This window comes from Aotus nancymaae, unplaced genomic scaffold (genome assembly GCF_030222135.1).
Source record: "Aotus nancymaae isolate 86718 unplaced genomic scaffold, 86718_ANA_hifiasm-v0.15.2.pri h1tg000017l, whole genome shotgun sequence".
Lineage (NCBI taxonomy): Eukaryota > Metazoa > Chordata > Mammalia > Primates > Aotidae > Aotus > Aotus nancymaae.
Genome location: NW_026988429.1, coordinates 12,469,804 through 12,492,115, shown reverse-complemented (window position 1 = coordinate 12,492,115; position 22,312 = coordinate 12,469,804). Strand labels below are relative to the sequence as shown.

General features: G+C 42.1%; 1 protein-coding gene across 8 annotated transcripts in view; it reads left to right on the top strand.

Annotated features, from left to right (window-relative positions):
* The first annotated feature begins 1,320 nt into the window (after window positions 1-1,320).
* Window positions 1,321-22,312, top strand: part of IMMT (inner membrane mitochondrial protein) — a 54,262-nt gene continuing 33,270 nt past the window's right edge. For all 8 annotated transcript variants that reach the window (XM_021672628.2, XM_012472928.3, XM_012472930.3 and 5 more), the window contains exons 1-3: window positions 1,321-1,447; window positions 16,656-16,729; window positions 18,398-18,587. In XM_021672628.2, the coding sequence (XP_021528303.2) occupies window positions 1,403-1,447; window positions 16,656-16,729; window positions 18,398-18,587 (309 nt within the window). In that variant the 5' untranslated portion in view covers window positions 1,321-1,402. The remainder of the gene's footprint in view (window positions 1,448-16,655; window positions 16,730-18,397; window positions 18,588-22,312) is intronic.

The window sequence follows — 22,312 nt, the reverse complement described above, 5'->3', positions numbered from 1 at the left end:
TAATACTGGAGTATACATGGAGTATTAATACCATGTTTTAATATTTAACATGTTTTGATTATAGAATCAGTAGAATACTTTCTTTTTAAAAAATTTTTTGGGCCAGGCGCGGTGGTTCACGCCTATAATCCCAGCACTTTGGGAGGCCGAGGCGGGCGGATCATGAGTGCAGGATATCGAGACCATCCTGGCCATGATGAAACCCCATCTCTACTAAAATACAAAACGTTAGCCAGGTGTGGGGGCACGCGCCTGTAGTCCCAGCTACTCGGGAGGCTGAGGCAGGGGAATTGCTTGAATCCGGGAGACGGAGGTTGTAGTGAGCTGAGATTGTGCCACTGCACTCCAGCCTGGGGAAAAAGCAATCTGTCTCAAATATATATATATATATATATATATATATATATATATATATATATATATATATATACACATACATACACACACACACACACCACACACACACACACACACATATATATATATAGTTGTTTTGTTGTTGTTTTTGTTTTTCTGTATAGAGACGAGGTCTCACTGTGTTGCCCAGGCTGGTCTCGAACTTCTGGGCTCAAGCGATCCTCCCGCCTTGGCCTCCCGAAGTACTGGGATTACAGGCGTGAGCCACCGCGCCCGGCCTAATGCAATACTTTCAACCGTGCTTCTGCACTGACTTCCCATCTTCCAACTAATCCACAAATTGCAGCCAAAATGATGTTACTAAAATAAAAACTTGGAGAAAGCAGTGTGGTTTAATTTGGAAGGAGGAGAAGCTGTGGAGTCCAAAGAACCTGTGTTCCTATCCCTGTTGTGCCACTTGACACGTTCCGCACAAGGGTCCCCTACAGTGTTCGTTCACTGTCTCCAGCAATCAGGATGACTCCCTGAAGGGCTGTCAAACGAAACAAACTCGCAAACTGAGATAATTCCATTGTTTACGTAACTTTGGCCAAATCCACTCCTTCCTACGAAATATCCAGCTCACAGAGCCGGCTGAGATGCTTTCTTGCTTTAATTCTTTGAAGAGTCACAGCTGTCCATTTTCCACGTGCGGCTGAAGACTGGATTTCAGAAGGCCCTCCCTCCGGCCGCGTTCACCTAGTAACCCCAGCTTGGGGATAAGGACCTGTAGCCCGGGGTGCGACCCGGAAAGCGACTCCGCCCTTGTAGCCTCCTTCGCACGAATCGCCCGGAGCTGGCGTTCCCGCAGCCAGGGCAGAACCCACCCTTTAAGAGCTGCCGAGTCGGGTACCAGAGAAGAGACCGCGCGTGCGCAGTGGAGTCGGCTGCCCTTCCGGTGCGCCGGGCGCGGACGCGGGCACGCACATACGCACGCACGTCTCCACTTACTCGCGCCGCCGCGGCAGCTCCAGAGTCCACCAGTAACGCCGTCCGCTCCACCGAGATGCTGCGGGCCTGTCAGTTATCGGGCGTGACCGCCGCCGCCCAGGTGAGCACTGGGGCTACCTAGGGCGTGTGAGGAAGCTGACCTAAGACCGTCAGCGGAAAACTGGGGAGTCTTGGACGCTGCCTGGTCTCCACGACAGAGGCGAGTCTTAGGGCCAACCTTGTTGGGAGAGGCCCGGGCTGGCAGTGAGGCAGCCACCAGGGAGTTCGCCGGAGTGGGATGACTTGAGGTTATTGCCACAGCAGGGTGGGGTGTGGAGAGTAGCGGGAGGCGTGGCTTCGCGGGCGTGCCATCCAATCAGCGCCGCGCTGCCCCCGTCCAGGACCAATCCTGGCTGCTGTCGTCTGGGTCGCCGGTTGGGCGCGCAATAGGTTTCCAGTGCTGAAGGTCGACGGGGGAGAACTACAGTTCCCGGCAGGACGAGCGGAGCCGCGGCTTGTTGCATCCTTAATAAGGAGGTGCGTGGACTTCTAGAGAGAGTCCACGTTTTAGGGGTCAAGGTTGTAATTATCTGGAAGGGACTGTCTTTTCGCAGCTGAGAACACCTCTGAACTACTATTCTTAATTCAAACAAAAGCGAAAGATTTTCCTTTGTGGACCTGAAACTCCTGGTAAGGAAAGATAGGAGTCATGACCTTGTGGCTCATTTCTGAGATTAGGACAGGGATCTGTGTCTCCAGGCGCTAGGACTACTTTGACATTCAAGGAACCAAAACACTCAGTTACTTGTAGTTTTGCGTAGTTACCAAAGTTACTTTCTAAAATTGAAAATAAACCTGTTTCTATTGCTCATGATTTTCAGAAAGTTGATATTTTGCAAAATGTTGTAGATAGCAAAACAAGTACTGTGACTCAAGCAGTAATTGAACAGAATCTCTAGGAATAGTAACTTAGAGATCATAAAAGTCAAGCCTTGTGTTTTCACGTACGCTTCTCTTTCTATTTGCTGCTAGGGTAACAGAAGCAGCCCCTTCCATAGGAAAGTGGAACGAACCTGGGTTAGTCTTCTATTGCTACGTAACAAATAACACAAATTTTGCAGCTTAAAACAACACCCGTGAATGACTCCTACAGTTTCTGTAGGAGTCTAGGCAATGGATGATGTGGGTTCCCTGCTCAGGGTCACACAGGGCTGCAAAGTCCTCTTCCAGGCTCATGCAGTCTGTTGACAGAATTCAATCCCTTGCAGTTACAGGACTAAAGTCCCTCTTTTCTTGCTGCCTCTTGCCAGCCACTGCTCCCAGCTTCTACAGCAAGGCCTCCAGAGGCCATTGGTAGCATGGATGTTTGCTTTCGTGCAAGCTACCAGGAGCTTGTCTCTCTGACTTCCAAATTTCTTTTATTTCTGTCTTTCCTCTCTAGACCCAGATTTAAAAGGCTTATATGATTAGACCAGACCCACCTGAATGACCTCCTTTTCAGTTAATTCAGTCAACTTTTTGGGATCCCATTTGGGGAATAAGAAAACTAATTAAACTTGGTAATAAAAAACGTACCCTTTTATAGCTCTAAGTCAAGATGTCTAAGCTTCCTGAAATTGCTATCTTATCAACTCTCAGAACTTTAATCCCCAAGCAGATGACTCTGTAGCCTCATCATATTTGATTTTGTCAACTTATCCAGAATATTCCACTTGTCAAGATCCTTTCCACTTTATTAAACTCCATCATCTTTTTTTTTTTTTTTGATACAGAGTGTCACTTTGTCACCCAGGCTTGAGTTCAGTGGGATGATCATGGCTCACTGCAGCCTTGACCTCCCGAGTGCAAGGGATCCTCTTACCTCAGCCTCCTGAGCAGCTGGGACCACAGGCATGTGCCACCATCCCTGGCTAATTTTTAAAAAAATTTTTGTAGACATGGGATCTCTCTATGTTGCCCAGGCTGATCTCAAACTCCTTGGCTCAAATGATCCTCCCACATCTGCCTCCTAAAATGACTGGGATTACAGGTGTGAGCCACTGTGCCCAGGAACCCCATCTTAAATGTCTTACTGCTTTTGCTATTTCATCCTAGCGTCCATTGTTTAGGAGGGAATAGTAAAACCAGTAAGACATTTAGTTAGTAAAAGGCTTTTTAAAAGGCAAACATGATGTCATGCCCTTTAGAGACATCCCATCACATTCAGAATAAAATCCATGTATTTTATTTTATTTTATTTTTTTGAAACAGAGTTTCGCTCGTTACCCAGGCTGAGTGCAATGGCGCGATCTCGGCTCACCGCAACCTCCGCCTCCTGGGTTCAGGCAATTCTCCTGCCTCAGCCTCCTGAGTAGCTGGGATTACAGGCACGCGCCACCACGTCCAGCTAATTTTTGTATTTTTAGTAGAAACGGGGTTTCACCATGTTGACCAGGATGGTCTCAATCTCTTGACCTCGTGACCCACCCGCCTCGGCCTCCCAAAGTGCTGGGATTACAGGTGTGAGCCACCGCGCCCGGCCAGAATAAAATCTAAACTGCCTGCTGTGGGCCCTTGATCTGACTCTTCTCATATTTCATTTTTCTACTGCCTCACTCAGATTCTTCTGGTAATCTCCAGCATGTACCTCACTCACTTTTCATTAGGTGTTTCTTTTGCCCTGGGCTCTACTCACACATGTTTGCTTAGCTTATTACCTTCAGTTATTTTCTCAAATGTCACCTTTCCTTCAGAGAGGGCATCCTCATCTAAAATAGTATTCTGACTACTCTTGCCTTCCTTGCATCACTGTATTTTTATCCCATCCTACTTTATTATGCTTTGTAGCTCCTAGCACTACCTGATGTTATAATGTGCATTTATTGCACAGTTTCCACCTTTAAAATGTAAACTCCACAATGGAACTGTGTCCATATAGTTTACTGCTATCTTTCCAGTACTGACAATAGTCCTTGGCTCTGAGTAGATGCTCAGTGAATGTTTATGACATATGTAAATGAAAGAATGAATGTAATGTGTTCATTAATTTTTTTTTTTTTTTTTTTTTTTGAGACAGACTTTCGCTCTGTTGCCAGACTGGAATGCAGTGGTGCGATCTTGGCTCACTGCAACCTCTGCCTCCTGGGTTCAAGGGATTCTCCTGCCTCAGCCTCCTAAGTAGCCACCACGCCCAGCTAATTTTTGTATTTTTAGTAGAGACAGGGTTTCACCATGTTGGCCAGGATGATCTCTTATCTCTTGACATCTTGATCTGCTCACCTCAGCTTCCCAAAGTGCTGGGATTACAGGCGTGAGCCGCTGCACCTGGCTTTTTTTTTTTTTTATTAAAAAAAGTTTTTTAGACATGGGGTCTCACTATGTTTCCTAGGTTGGTCTTCAACTCCTAGGCTCAAGTGATATATTAGGGTTCTCCAGAGAAAAACAAGAGGGGGTGTGTGTGTGTGTGTGTGTGTGTGTGTGTGTATGTATGTATATGTATTGAGATAGGGTCTCATTCTGTTGCCCAGTCTGGAGTACAGCAGCGTGCAGTCTCGATCAACTGGACTTGAGCTATCCTCCCACCTCACTTGAGTAGCAGGGACTACAGGCTCACACCACCATGCCCAGCTAGTGTTTTGGACTTTTAGTAGAGATGGGGTCTCACTCATCTCAAACTTCTGGGCTCAAACGATTCCCCCGCCTTGTCCTCCCAAAAGTGCTGGGATTACAGCAATGAACCATAGTGCCCAGCCTAGGAAGATTTGTTATAAGGACTCCACTCATGCAGTTATAGAGGCTGGCAAGTCCAGAATCTGCTGTGTGGTTTGGCAGGCTGGAGACCTAGGAGAGCCAATATTGCAATTTCAGTCCAATGGCCGGCAGCCTGGAGACCCAGGAGAGTGGATGGTGCAGTTTCAGTCTGGAGGCAGTCTGCTAGAGAACTGCCTCTTGGGTTTTGTTGTGTTTGTGCCTTAAACTGATTGATTGAAGCCCACCTATGTTATGGGGGCAATTTTTTTTTTTTTTTTGAGACAGAGTCTCGCTTTGTCACCCAGGCTGGTATGCATTGATGCAGTCTCAGCTCACTGCAACCTCCATCTACCAGGCTTAAGCCATCCTCCTACCTCAGCATCTTGAGTAGCTGGGACTACAGGCATGCACCACCACACCCAGCTAATTTTTTTTTTTTTTTTTTTTTTTTTTTTTTTTGTAGGGACAGGGTTTCGAGTATTACCCAGGCTGGTCTCAAACTCCTGGGCTCAAGCAAGCCACCCGCCTTTGCCTCCCAAAGTGCTGGGATTATAGGAATGAGCCACCATGTCTGGCCACTAGTTTACCAATTTAAATTGTTAATCTCATCCAAAAACACGATTCAAGTTGACATATAAAATGAACCATCACAGATAGTATCTTCCTTATTTTTGTGTTTGGGCTTATTTTCATGTTTGGGCTGATCATCCTTGGATTCCTTAGATGTCGGTATTCGGTAAACGTGCTTTAGAACTTTGGTCCCTCCTGTTTTTGTTCTCTTTTTTTCCTCAGACCTAGCACCATCTTTCTTCTCTTAGCCCCAGAATTGCATCACCAGGCCCAACCTTTTTGAAGTGGTCATTGAGTTTGGAAGACATGGGCTTTCCACCTAGACTAGCCCTCTCTCAAACCACAAACCTGGAAGTGGTCATTTACATATGGAGTAGTCTTTCCTGCTTATAACTTGAAACAAGAATAAGAAATATTATTCTTGAGGATCAACCAAGCCAGCTTACCTAAGACCAATTTTGATAACCCAGCTAGTTTAGGATTGAACTTGTGTGTGGACATGAGCTATCGTCTAGAATTCTTTCTTTCTGTTGGGATTATGAAACATTATGTTACTCAGTAATAGAGATAGGCAGCTTACAGTGTGTGCTAGAAAGTAGTTTAGTAGATCATGCAGCCAGCTGTTTGCTTCTACCCATGCTAAAATCCTCTTCATTATTCCTTTTTTTAATATCTCTAGACCAGTAGCTTTCAAGCCATTTTGAAATACATCTTATGCCATAACTTACTACACTCAAGTGATAACATATAAAATGTTTTCACATATATTCAGGGAAAACTAAAGTATCAAGTTCCCACTTTTGCCATGCTGATAACTGTCTGCCATTTCTGTTTTTTTTTTTTTTTTTGAGACAGAGTTTCACTTTTGTTGCCCAGGCTGGAGTGCAGTGGCACAATCTTGGCTCACCACTACCTCTGCCTCCTGGGTTCAAGCCATTCTCCTGCCTCAGCCTCTTGAGTAGCTGGGATTACAGGCGCCCACTACCATGCCTGGCTGATTTTTGTATTTTTAGTAGAAACTGGGTTTCACCATGTTGGTCAGGCTGGTCTCGAATTCCTGACCTCATGATCCGCCCACCTCAGCCTCCTATAGTGCTGGAATTACAGGCATGAACCACCGCACCCGGCACTGTCATTTCTATACTAAAGAACACTTTTTCTCCTAGAATAGAATGTGTTTACACTGAAATATAATGCTGCTTCAATGCCAAACTTACTGGATATTTTGGCAGGATATACTTTTTAACCTTAATGCATGATTCTTAGAAACTTTTAAATTAACAGTAGAAAAAGTTAATTTGTTGTATGTCAATCTATATTTCAAATGTAGAACTGCCCATTAACTTATGGGTGCCGTTTTTGTTTATGTGGGAGGAGTCCTTTGGACAAAATCCACCAAAACGTTATCAGTTGACAGCAACCAGCAGTCTGTAGAGGAAACCTGGAACCTCTAGTTAGAGTTCACATGAGGCAGCTGATACTACACGTTCCATTTCCAGGTTGTCGTGCTGGATTTTGGTTTTTTTTTTTTTGAGACGGAGTTTTGCTCTTGATACCCAGGCTGGAGTGCAATGGCGCGATCTCGGCTCACCGCAACCTCCGCCTCCTGGGTTCAGGCAATTCTCCTGCCTCAGCCTCCTGAGTGGCTGGGATTACAGGCACGCGCCACCGTGCCCAGCTAATTTTTTGTATTAGTAGAGACAGGGTTTCACCGTGTTGACCAGGATGGTCTCGATCTCTTGACCTCGTGATCCACCCGCCTCGGCCTCCCAAAGTGCTGGGATTACAGGCTTGAGCCACCGCGCCCGGCCTGGATTTTGGTTTCTTTATGTCTTCACTTTAGTTTGGTAGAGCTAAGAAATAAATGGTGTGTTTAAGAACATTACGGCTGGTCGCGGTGGTCATGCCTGTAATCCCAGCACTTTGGGAGGCTGAGGCGGGCAGATCATGAGGACAAGAGATGGAGACCATCCTGGCCAACATGAGGACAAGAGATGGAGACGATCCTGGTCAACATGATGAAACCCTGTCTCTACTAAAAATACAAAAATGAGCTGGGCACGGTGGCGTGCACCTGTAGTCCCAGCTACTTGGGAAGCTGAGGCAGGAGAATCATTGCTTGAACCCAGGAGACAGAGGTTGCAGTGAGCTGAGAGCGTGCCACTGCCCTCCAGCCTGGCAACAGAAAAAAAAACTGTTTTCTATGATCCATGTTAGAGGAAGAATAAAAAAAAAAAGAACATTACATGGGATGGATCACTTGAGGTCAGGAGTTCAAGACCAGCCTGGTCAATATGGTGAAACCATGTCTGTATTAAAAATACAAAAATTAGCCTAGTGCGGTGGCGGACACCTCTAATCCCGGCTGCTCAGGAGGCTGAGGCAGGAGAATCGCTTGAACCTGGCGGGCAGAGGTTGCAGTGAACTGAGGTTGCACCATTGCACTCCAGCCTGGGTGTCACAGCGAGACTTCATCAAAAAAAAGAACATTACATGGGAATTGTATGTTTCCTTTTTTTTTAATACCATGTTTCTGCAGGTTAGAAGCAGCAAGGCTAACCTTATTCTATTTATATGGCTAGATGGATTGCTTTGAAACAGTGTTGTCCTTTCTACGTCATATGTCCTTATTAATAAAAAGGAATTCCAGGACAAAAAAGTAGCCAATATTTTGTGTATTGATGTTGGATATTTAGGTTATATTAATCGTTTAGCTTAGTACTTAAGAAAGAGAGCTCTGGAGACAGACCTTATGTTTGGCAGTGGTTTCTTAGCTATAACACCATAAGCACAAGCAATAAAAGAAACTAAAGATAACTTAGACTTCATTACAATTTTAAAGTTTTGGGCATCAAAGAGATACTTGAGAGTAAAAAGAGTGAAAGTATTCTAACAGATACTAGATATTTTGAGTACTAGACCCTCATCATATCTGATGAGGTATTCCTTTTTAGGTAAGGAACTCCTGCAACTCAGTAACAAAAAAGACAACCCAAATGAAAAATAGGCAAAGGGCCCAGGCTCTGTGGCTCTTGCCTGTCATCCCAGCACTTTGGGAGGCTGAGGCAGGCGGACTGCTTGAGCACAGGAGTTCGAGACTAGTCTGGACAACATGACAAAACTTTGTCTCTACAAAAAATACAAACATAAGCTGAGTGTGGTGGCATGCACCTGTAGTCTCAGCTCCTTGGGAAGCTGAGAGGTGGGAGGATTATTTGAGCCTGTGAGGTTGAGGCTTCAGTGAACCATGATGGTGCCACGGCACTCCAGCCTGGGTGACAAGAGTGAGACCCTGTCTCCAAATATATACATATATGTATGTGTGTGCGTGTGTATGTGTGTGTGTGTGTATATATGTACATATATATATATATATATATATATATATATATATATATATACATGCAAAGGATTTGAATAGCCATTCATCCAAAGCAGATATACAGATGGCCAAGAAGCACTTGGAAAGATGCTCAACATTGTTTGACGCTAGGGAAATGCAAGTTAAAACCGTGAGATACTCACTTCACACACACTAAGAGGGTTATAATAAAAATGGAAAATAACAAATTAGCCAGGCGTGGTGGTACATGCCTGTAATCCCAGCTACTTGGGAGGCTGAGGCAGAAAAATTGCTTGAACCTGGGAGGCTGAGGTTGGAGTAAACTGAGTGAACTGAGATTGCACCATTGCATTCCAGCCTGGGAGACAAGAACAAAACTCTGTCTCAAAAACAAAACAAAACAAAAATGGAAAATAACAAATGTTGGTGAAGGTATAGAGAAATTGAAACCCTCATACATTGCTAGTGAAAATGTAAAATGGTGCAGCTGGTATGAAAAAAGTTTAGTGGTGTCTCAGTAATTTAAACATAGAATTACCATATGACCCTGAAGTTCCCCACCAAAAGAATAAAAAACAAGTGTTCAAACAAAAACTTTTAGATTAATATTCATAGCAGCATTATTCACAATAGCCAAAAGGTAAGGTTAGATTAATATTCATAGCAACATTATTCACAATAGCCAAAAGGTGAGGCAACCCAAATGTCCATTAACTGAGGACTGGATAAGCAAAATATGGTATATATGTATATATAAAATAAAATATTTGATTCAGCCATAAAAGGGAATGAATGAAGTATGTGCTACATATATGATACATGTTACAATGTGGATGAATCTTGAAAACATACTAAGTGAAAGAAGCTGGGCAAAAAGATGTACATTGTGTGATTCCATTTATATAAAATATCTCAAATAGTCAAATTCATAAAAACAGAAAGTGCATGGTGGTTGCCAGGGGCTAAGGAGAGAGGAAAATGGGGGGTGACTGCTTAATGGGTATAGGATTTCCTATTGGGGTGATGAAAATGTTCTAAGATTAGATAGTGGTGATGAGTTTTTTTCGTTAGTATTTTGTTTTTTTTCAAGATAGAGTCTGATTCTGTTGCCCAGGCTGGAGTGCAGTGGTACGATCTCAGCTCACTGCAACCTCCTTCAGCAATTCTCCTGCCTCAGCCTCCTGAATAGCTGGGATTACAGGCATGTGCCACCATGCCTGGCTAATTTTTGTATTTTTAGTAGATACAGGGTTTCACCACGTTGGTTAGGATGGTCTCGATCCCCTGACCTTGTGATCCACCCACCTCAGCCTCCCAAAGTGCTGGGATTACAGGTTAAGCCACTGTGCCCAGCTGTGGTGATGGTTGTTGTACAGCATTGTGGATGTACTAAAATACCACAGAATTGTACATTTTAAAATGGTGAGTTTTTTTTTTTAGAGAATTTTGTCACATACAGGAAAAAAACACCTGCCACCAGGTTTTTGCAGATGGCCTGAAGCATAAAGGCAGAGCTAAATACATGCATGCACACCCTAAACTTGAAGAGGCTTCCATTGGCCCAAGATAGGAAAATTTGAGCAAAAAGACAGTAATTGCAAATGGTTGAAATCCATCAAAAGTGTTTAAATCCATGAATTAAGATCTGTTCTGATGAGTTATAACTGCATAAAAAGCCACGTTGAGCTTGCGGTATTTATTGCCTTACTCAGTTCTGGAAATTTTTTGCTCAGAGACCCTCAAGAAGTTGCAGTTAGATAGTTACTAGGTTGACAGTCATCCCCAAGTCTTCCTTACTATCATGTGTGGCAGTGAATACTGGCTGCAGCTGATACCTCAGCAGAGTCTGTTGGCGGGATCATCCATCTGTGGCATCTTTAAGTGTCTGGACTTCCATATACTTTGGTGGCTGGGTTCCAAAAGCAACAGTGACAAGAGACAGAGCCAGGTAGAAGCTATATCCTTTTTATGTCTTAGTCTCAGAAGTTACAGAGCATCACTTTTAGTGCCCTTTATTAGTGAATTAGTAACAAAGGCCTGCCCTTGTTTAAGGGAAATGTACATAAAACTTATTGTTGGGAGAGGGGCACGTTTCTGGAAGAGCATGTGGCACAGGAAGTATTGTTGCAGTCAATTTTGGATATTATCCTCAGCCTTCTGGATGCAAGTGACATCCCTCCCACATGCAAATACACTCATAACCTTCTTCAGGACCTTCCAAAGTCTAATGCCATCAAAGCATCATCATTAGGACCAAGATCTTGTCATCTAAATCCGATCCTACTATGGTTAAGGTATCTGGATGTGGTCCCTAGGGTATAGCTTCTTAAACACTTTTCTTTCTGATCTAAAGACCTGTAAACTAAAGAGACAAATTATCTGCTCCCCATACATTCAGCATATGGTGGTATGACAGGCACAGGATAATCACTCTGGACACTCTTATTCAAAAAGGCAGAAACTAAGAGGCACACAGCAGTCACCATTCGATAACAAGTGTAAATTTCAGCTGGGCCTATGTTTTAATTCCTTGATTAGAGCTCAGTTCTACTGCTTGGGAATGATTCTCCTCGGCTCTGTGTTCTACCCTTTGGGCTCCTGATTCTACGCTTGAATTATTCTTTCATTTCCAGAATATTTAGCCTGTTTGCAGGTGAATTGTTTCCACAACCTACTTCCTGTCTGTAAAAGTTTAAGAGTCCAAAAGCTTCTTTTCATTTTGTCCTCTTTTTCACTTTACATATAAGCCAGCATGTTTTTTATCAATAAAATTCTCAACAACTTTTTGGGTTTCCTGTGAATCTTAATTGCAGTTTTCTTCATTAGACAAGCCATACCCACACATCTCATCAAGATAAGCCCTTCTCCATTTTGGGCTTCCTGTGAAGCTGCTGTGGGATAACATCCTTAATGTTCTGAATAGCCTTATTGTTCTAACAGAATCTGGGAAACACATCTTAAGATTCTTAGAGGACGTTTTCTCAAGGTAAAAGGACTCATTGAGGGGCATCTCCTTGGATCTTTCTGAAATCTCAAAGGATCTTTTGGTCACACACTGGATTTGATCTTTGGCTTGAAGCCCTTCTCTATATGAGAATCTATTTAAAAACGAGAAACAGTTTAATTTTTGAACCCACCAAATTCTGGCTCTTTTATGTTTTCTTTAATTTTTCTTGAAAGCTAAACAGATTTTTGTTTTGTTTCTTAAAGCTCATCTCTGTCCTTATACTCAGCTGAAAGAAAACAGTTACCACTTTTGAACACTCCACTTGGAACTCTTTAGTCAAGTACATCAGTTCATTAGGTGTAGCTATAGCTATGCTTAATTTTCTATTTTCCATGTCTGTCATTACAGATGACAATTTTGATAAACAACTGTCACTACATAACAAGAATATCTTTTCCTCCAGATTCCAAAAACTTTTTTTTTTTTTCTGCTTTTCTTTAAGCCCTCACCCACAGGCTCTGTGAAGGCCATTAGGCTACTTCTAACAATTTCTTCAAGGCTCTTCCAGCTTCTGCCACCCCCAGCACCAGTCCCAAAGTCATGATCTCATGTTTATGTTTTGTTTTGTGGTAGCACCCCTCTTCTAGGGACAAACATATGTTTGGTTATCTAGCTGTGTAACAGACCACCCTAAAGTTAGTGGTATTAAATAGCAGCATAATTATAATTATTTATTATCTTATATTAATAATAAAGTAACATGTATTCTTACATAAATTAAGTAAAAATTACCCAGTGCTTTGAGAGGCTGAGATAGGAGGACTGCTTGAGGCCAGGAGTTCCGAACCAGCCTGGGTAACATAGCAGACCTTGCTCTATAAAAAACAAGAACAAAAAAATTAGCTGAGTATGGTGGGCATCTGCCTGTAGTCCCACCTACTCAGGGGTCTGAGGCTGGAGGACCATTTAAGCCCAGCAGTTTGAGGTTACAGTGAGCTATGATCATACCACTACATTCCAACCTTGGTAACAGAGGGAGACCCAGTCTCTTAAAAAAAATGATTTATATGCTTGAAACACCCTATTTCTATATTTTCATCCCTCAGATTGTCAGTGGTTAAAAAATAAAATAAAACCTTGATACAATACAGTGTGTTGGAGAAGATATGGGAAAAAATACTTTGATATTACTAGAGGGCAGTTTGGCTAATTTGGCAGTATTAATCAACATGGCAAATTTTACTTTTAAGAATAGACCCAAAATTCTGTATAGTGTTACTCAGGTAGCATTATTTATTATAACAAAAATTTAGAAAAACCTCAGTGTCCATCAATAGGGGCTGGTTAACAAACATTAAGTAGCAGTGGAATACCAAATCACTGTAAGATCCCTTGAGAAGCTTTTCATGTACTGATATACAGTGATTTAAAGTATATATCCTTGAATAAACTTTAGTAGAGAACTGCGTGTATATTATGGTATCATTTGTGTAAAGGTGGGGAAGGTCAGGAGAATATGCACGTTTGAATAAATATACATAGAATGTCTCTGGATAAATAAGAAACTGACAGTGTCAGTTGCCTATAAAAAGAATAAGGTGGCTGGGGAAAGAAGTATGAGGGAGATTTCACTCTATGCATGTTTAAACCTTTTAAATTATTTAAAACCTCAGATTTTAAATTTGTTTGATATTAGGAAGTTTTAACTTATATTCAGAATACATTCTGTCAAAGGGAGAATGGTAAGTCAAACAAAAGCGGAAGGTAGATAAAGAAACATTTAAAAATACTGATGCTGGGCATGGTTGCTCATGCCTATAATTCCAACACTTTGGGAAATCGAAACAGGAGGATAGGTTGAGGCCAGGAGTTTAAGAGCAGCCTGGTCAACATAGCAAGGCTCGGTCTCTACAAACAAAAAAAATATTATTTAAAGAGAAACTATGGTCGGGCGCGGTGGCTCATGCCTATAATCCCAGCCCTTTGGGAGGCTGAGGCTGGCGGATCATGAGGTCAAGAGTTCAAGACCAGCCTGGCCAAGATGTTGAAACCCGTCTCTACTGAAAATACAAAAATTAGCTGGGTGTGGTGGCATGCACTTGTAATCCCAGCTACTCAGGAGGCTGGGGTAAGAGAATCGCTTGAACCTGGGAGGCAGAGGTTGCAGTGAGCCGCGATCGCGCCATTGCACTCCAGCCTGGGTGACAGAATGACTCTGTCTCAAAAAAAAAAGAAAGAAAAACGGATAGGAATTTGGGTAGTCTCAAACTCTAGTGTTGAATTTGTCCGTAATTGCCTGGAGTCAGTAATTCATTATGCTTGCTGCTTGATACTCCAGTTAGCTAATTATCCACTGTTAGCAGTGCCTTAACTTTTGACCTGAATACGTATTTGTACCTAGACAGATAAAAAAAATGCAACCTTAAATAAAACACAACTTCAGTGTTCTCTTAATATTTTCTCCCTGCGTCACAAAAATGGAGTTGTTGGCTTATAAAAATAGATGCATTTCTGTTTACAATTTCATACTACCTCCTTTACAGAATAGAAGGAGAACACCCCTTTCTATTAAAAATGGTTCAGAAATGTTGGGATTTCTACAGGGTAGGTAATAATTGAAATACTGGTTTTTTTTCTGGTTTGTTTTTTTTTGTGGGGGTGAGGACAGAGTCTTATTCTATTGCCAAGGCTGGAGTGCAGTGGTGCAATCTTGGCTCACTGCAACCTCCACCTCCTGGGCTTAAGTGATTTTCGTGCCTCAGCCTCCCAAGTAGCTGGGACTACAGGCATATGCCACCAAACCCGTCTAATTTTTGTATTGTTAGCAGAGATGTGTGTGTTTTCCTCAAATATGGGAATGGTTGCCTAAACCATGTTGCCCAGGCTGGTTTTGACCTCCTGGGCTCAAGCGGTCACCCTCCCCACCACTGGCCTTCCAAAGTGCTGGGATTACAGGCATGAGCCACTGTGCCAATAATTGAAATACTTTTTAATACCAATTGTATCTGCTTTACATGTTTAAAAACATCTAGTTTTTTGTTTTTCAAAATGTATTACTACATTAGTTAGATGTTTACCTCTAAGCTTTGACCAGTAGAGTGTAAGTTATAACTACAACTGTAGAGTAATTTCATGTGTCCTATGACTATGTGATATGTTTTCTTAAAACTATAGGTACTTTTTTTTTTTTTGAGATGAGTCACCCAGACTGGAGTGCAGTGGCACGGTCTCAGCTTACTGCAGCCTCTGCCTCCTGGGTTCAAGTGATTCTCCTGCCTCAGCCTCCTTAGTAGCTGGGATTACAGGTGCCTGCCACCATGCCCAGCTAATTTTTGTATTTTTAGTAGTGACGGGTTTTCACCATGTTGGCCAGGCTGGTCTTGAATTCATGACCTCATGATCCGCCAGCCTCAGCCTCCCAAAGTGCTGGGATTATAGGCGTGAGCCACCACGCCTGGCCAAAACTATAGATACTTTTAAAATGAAGTTTGTGGCTGGGCGCGGTGGCTCACGCCTGTAATCCCAGCACTTTGGGAGGCTGAGGCGGCTGGATCACGAGGTCAAGAGATTGAGACCATCCTGGTCAACATGGTGAAACCCCGTCTCTACTAAAAATACGAAAAATTAGCTGGGCATGGTGGCACGTGCCTGTAATCCCAGCAGCTACTCAGGAGGCTGAGACAGGAGAATTGCCTGAACCCAGGAGGCGGAGGTTGCAGTGAGCCGAGATCGCACCATTGCACTCCAGCCTGGGTAACAAGAGCGAAACTCCGTCTCAAAAAAAAAAAAAATGAAGTTTGTGTTATTCTGATATTCCTTAAATACAATTTCATTAAAGAACCTAGAGAAAGCACTTTCCCCCTTGTTGCAGTTTGATTTTTCTACTTGGTTATTTTAAAAGAAGATATTTTTATGGATTTGATAAGTGTAAAATTTCAAATTGATAGATATGAATGATTTTAAGTTTATGACAACCTTCCCCAATAGTATTTAGATGCTTGTTCATTTGCTTAATTTAGGGGATCCACATGTTGTTAAGAAATATTTAGGTGTGTTTTATTAAAACCAATCACAAAGCATATAGCCCTGATGATTTGTTTTTATGTCAGTATAGACTAGTTTTATGGGGACAGGTGTGCCTGAGCATTTACAACATTAATTAAAATGTTTTTCTTAACATGATTGGCTTTTAGACTAACAATATGCTAAGATAAACCAAAAATCAGCTTTTAAATGAATGCCTCTAGGAGTTGACCAGCTACATAATTAGCTTAGAGATGAGAAAACTGGTTTTCTAGATAAGTTAGCTGAGGTTAGATCTCTTCCTTGACTGTGTATCCTGTAATGCCATGCTTTTAGCATAACTTTGTGGGTGATTTTTCAGATGTCTAAACTAAACTTATAAAGTAAAAATAGATTTTTTTTGGCCAATTAATAAAACGTGGCAAATTCCAATTGTATTCAAGAAATATTTAGCATACATAACCTTAAAGGTGCTAATTGATCATAGTCTGATAATTTTTTTAAATATTAAAAGTAATTTTATGTGAGCCTTGAGGTATAAGAATCATCATTGCTTTTAGGAATCTATAAATATAGTTCATCATAAATTGACTTCTGAAAGTAATTTTTGGTTTAATGAAGACATTTTTAATAAAATTATTATTTCTGTATTACCAACCCTAAGGAAGCTTACCAGTTTCCTTTAACTGTATTGGTTGTGATGTTTTCCTTCTTTAGAGTTGTCTCTGTGGGAAGTTTGTCCTCCGTCCATTGCGACCATGCCGCAGATACTCTACTTCAGGCAGCTCTGGGTATGTAGTATGTCTCCCTGTACCCAGGCTTTTCACTGTGTGCTGCTAAGTGGGTATGTGTGTGTTTTCCTCGAATATGGGAATAGCTGCTTAAACCTCCTTTTTTAAAGGGGCACATACACTGAAGCTTTGCTGTAACATTGTTGTGGTACCTTCTGGAGCATTGTCTGTAGGTAAAAATTTGTTAACGCACCTTTTGGCTCTTCAGTAATTGGATGGTATCCAAGGCAGAGCCTTCCTTGCATGTGCAATCTTCCATTCTCCAGCAAATAGATTTATATCCAGAACTCAGCATGGTGTAACTTAAACAAGTATTTGTTAGTTCTATTTGGCATTATTTTATTTTACGTATTTTTTTAAGATGAAGTCTCACTCTATTGCCCACGCTGGAGTGCAGTGGTGCCATCTTGGCTCACTGCAACCTCTACCTCTCAGGTTCAAGCAATTTTTCTACCTCAGCTTTCCCAGCAGCTGGGACTACAGGTGCCTGCCACCATGCCTAGCTAATTTTTGTATTTTTAGTAGAGACGGGGTTTTACCATGTTGGCCAGGTTGGTCTCGAACTCCCGACCTCAGGTGATCCTGATTTGCTGTTTTGTATTAAAGATAGTACCAAGTTAACCAGTGTAGCTCGGCCTCCCAAAGTGCTGGCATTACAGCTGTGAACCACCACACCTGTCTGGTATTTTGTAAAGAGTTTATTGTGTTTATAGAAATGTTTGATTAAGGAAGAGGAGCCTTGAAAGTTAGTGATAGTTCTTGTTTGGGTTCAGAGAGAATTTCATGATTGTGAACATGTTGAATTAAACATTAAAGGGTAGATACTTAGATATTGCATTTTTATTTTTATTTTTATTTTTTTTATTTTTTTGAGACGGAGTTTCGCTCTTGTTACCCAGGCTGGAGTGCAATGGCGCGATCTGGGCTCACCGCAACCTCTGTCTCCTGGGTTCAAGCAATTCTCCTGCCTCAGCCTCCCAAGTAGCTGGGACTACAGGCACGCGCCACCATGCCCAGCTAATTTTTTTTTTGTATTTTTAGTAAAGACCGGGTTTCACCATGTTGACCAGGATGGTCTGGATCTCTTGACCTTGTGATCCACCCGTCTCGGCCTCCCAAAGTGCTGGGATTATAGGCGTGAGCCACCGCGCCCGGCAGATACTGTATTTTAAAAAATGTATAGTTATTCATACATTTTATTTATTTTTGAGACAAGGTCTTGTTCTGTTGCCCCAGGCTGGAGTGCAGTGTCATGCATGATCACTGCTTACTGCAGCCTTGATCTCCCAGGCTTGAGCATTCCTCTTACCTTGGCCTCCTGAGTAGCTGGGGCACGTGCTACTACGTTTGGCTAATGTTTTTTTTTAAGGGGTGGTGGGGTAGAGATGGGGTCTTACTATGGTGCCCAGGGTGGTCTTGAACTCCTGGGCTCAAGCAGCCCTTCCGTTAGGCCTCCCAAAATGAATAAATATTATTTTTAGTAGCAACAAGTTAGAAACAAATCAGGAAAAGGTGATGTGCAGATGTGGTAGTAAATTTGGCTGCTATGATCTGAATTAGTAGTAGATAAGTAGAGGCTAGAGGTCTTTGAGATGCTTACATTGGTGTAGGAAAATAGATGTAGGAGAGCCAAGAAATATAAATGTATTTCCTATTTCTTTCACTTAGGTTGACTACTGGCAAAATTGCTGGAGCTGGCCTTTTGTTTGTTGGTGGAGGTATTGGTGGCACTATCCTCTATGCCAAGTGGGATTCCCATTTCCGGGAAAGTGTGGAGAAAACCATACCTTACTCAGACAAACTGTTCGAGATGGTTCTTGGTTCCGCAGCTTATAATGTTCCATTGCCAAAGAAATCGGTGAGAGTTTTAAACAATATTTCAGTTTATCTAGTGAAATACTTTAAAAGCAGGTTGTTTTCATGTTGAAAATACAGTTGTCTTTTGGTATTCATGGAGGAGTGGTTCAGGACTTCCCATGGATACAAAAATCCCATGGATGCTCAAGTCTCAGATATAAAATGTTACAGCATTTGCATATAATCTATGCGCACCTTCCCATATACTTTAAATCATTTCTAGGTTAGATGTAATATCTAATACAATGTAAATCCTATCTAAATTTTAGTTATACTGTGTTATTTAGGGAAAGATGACCAGAAAAAGTCTGTCCATGTTCAATACAGGTGCAGGTTTGTTTGTTTTTTTTTTTTTTTTTTTGATACAAAGTTTTGCTCTTGTTGCCCAGACTGGAGTGCAGTGGTGTGATCTCAGCTCACCTCAACCTCCGCCTCCTGGGTTTAAGTGATTCTCCTGCCTCAGCCTCCCGAGTAGCTGGGATTATAGGCACTTGCCACCACACCCATCTCTTTTTTTATATTTTTAGTAGAGATGGGGTTTCACCATGTTGGCCAGGCTTATCTCGAACTCCTGACCTCAGGTGATCCACCTGCCTCGGCCTCCCAAAGTGCTGGGATTACAGGTGTGAGCCACTGTGCCTGGTTTCAGGTGCAGTTTTTTTTTTTTTGAGATGGAGTTTCGCCCTTGTTACCCAGGCTGGAGTGTAATAGCGCAGTCTCACTCACTGCAACCTCCACCTCCTGAGTTCAAGTGATTCTCCTGCTTCAGCCTCCCAAGTAGCTGGGATTACAGGCGTGCGCCACCACACCCAGCTAATTTTTTGTATTTTTAGTAGAGATGGGGTTTCACCATGTTGGCCAGGCTGGTCTTGAACTTCTGACCTTGTGATCTGCCTGCCTTGGCCTCCCAAAGTGTTGGGATTATAGGCGTGAGCCACCGCACCTGGCCAGTTTTCTTTAAATTGAACTAATAGTAACTGGTACAGATAGATATTTATTCTTTTGGAGTCCCATAAGTGCTCTCAGTACATACCACATAGAAAATAATTGTGCTGCACACAAGGGTAAACGGAGGGGATATCTTGGGCAGAGGTAACCATGGTTGCCCTGTTGACCGAGGGGGATGTCTATATGTAATCCTGTACGGTTGCAGATATCAGGCTTTTACTTAGAACACTGCAAAAACAAGTGCAGAATGGTCATGACATAGAACCACATTTTTTTTTTTTTTTTTTGAGATGGAGTTTTGCTCTTGTTACCCAGGCTGGAGTGCAATGGCGTGATCTTGGCTCACCACAACTTTTGCCTCCTAGGTTCAAGCAGTTCTCCTGCCTCAGCCTCCTGAGTAGCTGGGACTATAGGCGTGCGCCACCATGCCCAGCTAATTTTTGTATTTTTAGTAGAGATGGGGTTTCACCATGTTGACCAGGATAGTCTTGATCTCTTGACCTGTGATCCACCTGCCTGGGCCTCCCAAAGTGCTGGGATTGTAGGCATGAGCCACCGCGCCCAGCCAGAACCACATGTTATGGTTAGTAATGGCTCCTTTTAGACTGTAATACAGAGTCACAGAATTTTCAGCTAGATGCAGATTAGTTGACAGGATATCTTCTATTATTCCTGTAACTTTGTGTGTATTTTTTTCTCACCAGGCTTAAAAAATGTTTTTAAACTCTAATTTTAAATGTTTTCTTCATTCACATACAGCTTCTTATAAAAAAAATTCTGTGAAAAAGCATATTTTTGGCTCTTTGGTATTGAACATTTCTTTATGCTACACGGCTGATCAGTTTATTGTTAGAAACTGGGTGGATTTACCGTCCAGTATCTAGCATGATCTAGAGACCAATCCTATAGCAAAGTTAACATTTGGAAAAACAAACGTCATCAAACTTCTTCCCTATAACCCACCCCGACCATACTTTTTCAAAATGTTTTTGACTAGTCTTCTACATCATTTATTCTTCTGTATGGACTTTGAAATGTCCGTACTGGCTGAGGGAGATAATATTGCAGCTTCATAAGTCAAGGAGCAGAATCCTGTGGATTTATTCTAAAATCTTGGCTCTATTTTAAGCTTCATGACCCAGGAGAAATAGCGGGAAGCTGTTCTAGGAGCATGGAGTACAGTTGAAAAATTCAGAGCAGCGTTCTTTTCTCAGTTGACGTGACTTCAGATGTCATTCTTTGTAGTTGAATCCTTTATTTCTCCAAATAGCCTTGGCCTCTCCTCACTCCACTATAGCTACTTTGCAGAACATTTCCACTTAATAACTCAGCATATTTATACTATACCAACTCCACACTTACACTACTCCTGATTTGCTGTTTTGTATTAAAGATAGTACCAAGCTGTCCAGTGTAGCTAGGCCAGAATTCTTAGATTCATTACAGGTTACCAATATTTTGTTAGCTATCTTATCTTATTTAATCTTCTTCTTGCATTACCGCTATCCCTACACCTTCATATTCAAATTATCTTTTGAACTAGGCCTGTTGCTCTCCATGCATAGTCTTTCCCATCTTCCTCCCAGTCTCCATCCCACTAGATCTCTGCCTCCTAACAGAATGTGGGTCATCTTCATATCAATACCAGAGAGTCTTCTAAAAGAAGTGCTATGATATTTTCATGATAACACCTATTAGTGTACTTCCAAATATTTCCTATTGTTTAAAAGACGGAAGACCATAGGATGTAAAAACTAGAGAAATCTTAGAGACTGTCTCATGCTCTGAATAAGGAATTCGAAGCCAGGAGTGCTTAAATGTTAGCCTAGATACTGGCCACTGGGGACCTTTATTTCTGTAGTTTGTGGTCTTTGCTAGCTTTTAAGTTGATATTCAGTACCCTTGGTGGCAATCTGGCACTTATTTACCTTTGCAGCCTTATCTCTGGGTCCTGCACATAAGCCCTTAGCTCTACACCAGTTGCCCTTCATTACAAATATGTCTGTGCTTTCAATTTGTTCATTTATTCAACCAGTGTTAATCAAGTGATTATTATGTTACAGGCACTGTTCCAAGGCCCATGGTTAAAGAGAGAACTCATCTAAGATCCCTTTCATTTGCACAACTTTTTTCAGGATGGTTTCCTACCCAGAATGACTTCCTTTCCATTGCCTATTAATGTTCTCCTCAAGGGCATCATCCTTCACTGCATAGACCTAAGTTAATTTTCTCACCTCTGAATTACAAGAGCAGTTAGTGTTTTTATTATTATAATTATTATTTTTACCATTTATTCAAGCACTCTCTCCTGTTAAACATTGTGTCAACTTGTTGCTTGTGCATTTTATTTCATAGTAACCTTTTTTTTTTTTTTTTTTTTTGAGACAGACTCTTGCTCTATCACCCAGGCTTGAGTGCAGTGGCACAATCTCAGCTCACTGCAACCTCCGCCTCACAAGTTCAAATGGTTCTCCTGCCTTAGCCTCCCAGGTAGCTGGGACTACAGGCGTGTGCCTCCCCATCTGGCTAATTTTTTGTATTTTAGTAGAGACAGGTTTCACAGTGTTAGCCAGGATGGGCTTGATCTTCTGACTTCGTGATTCACCTGCCTTGGCCTCCCAAAATGCTGGGATTACAGGCGTGAGCCACTGCGCCAGGCCCATAGTAACCTTTTTAACGGCAACATGATTTGTTATAACATTGTCTCTGTATTTACTGTCCATGCATAAAATCTTTTTGTTGGACGTGGAATAATGCCTAAATGATTCCAAATGTTAT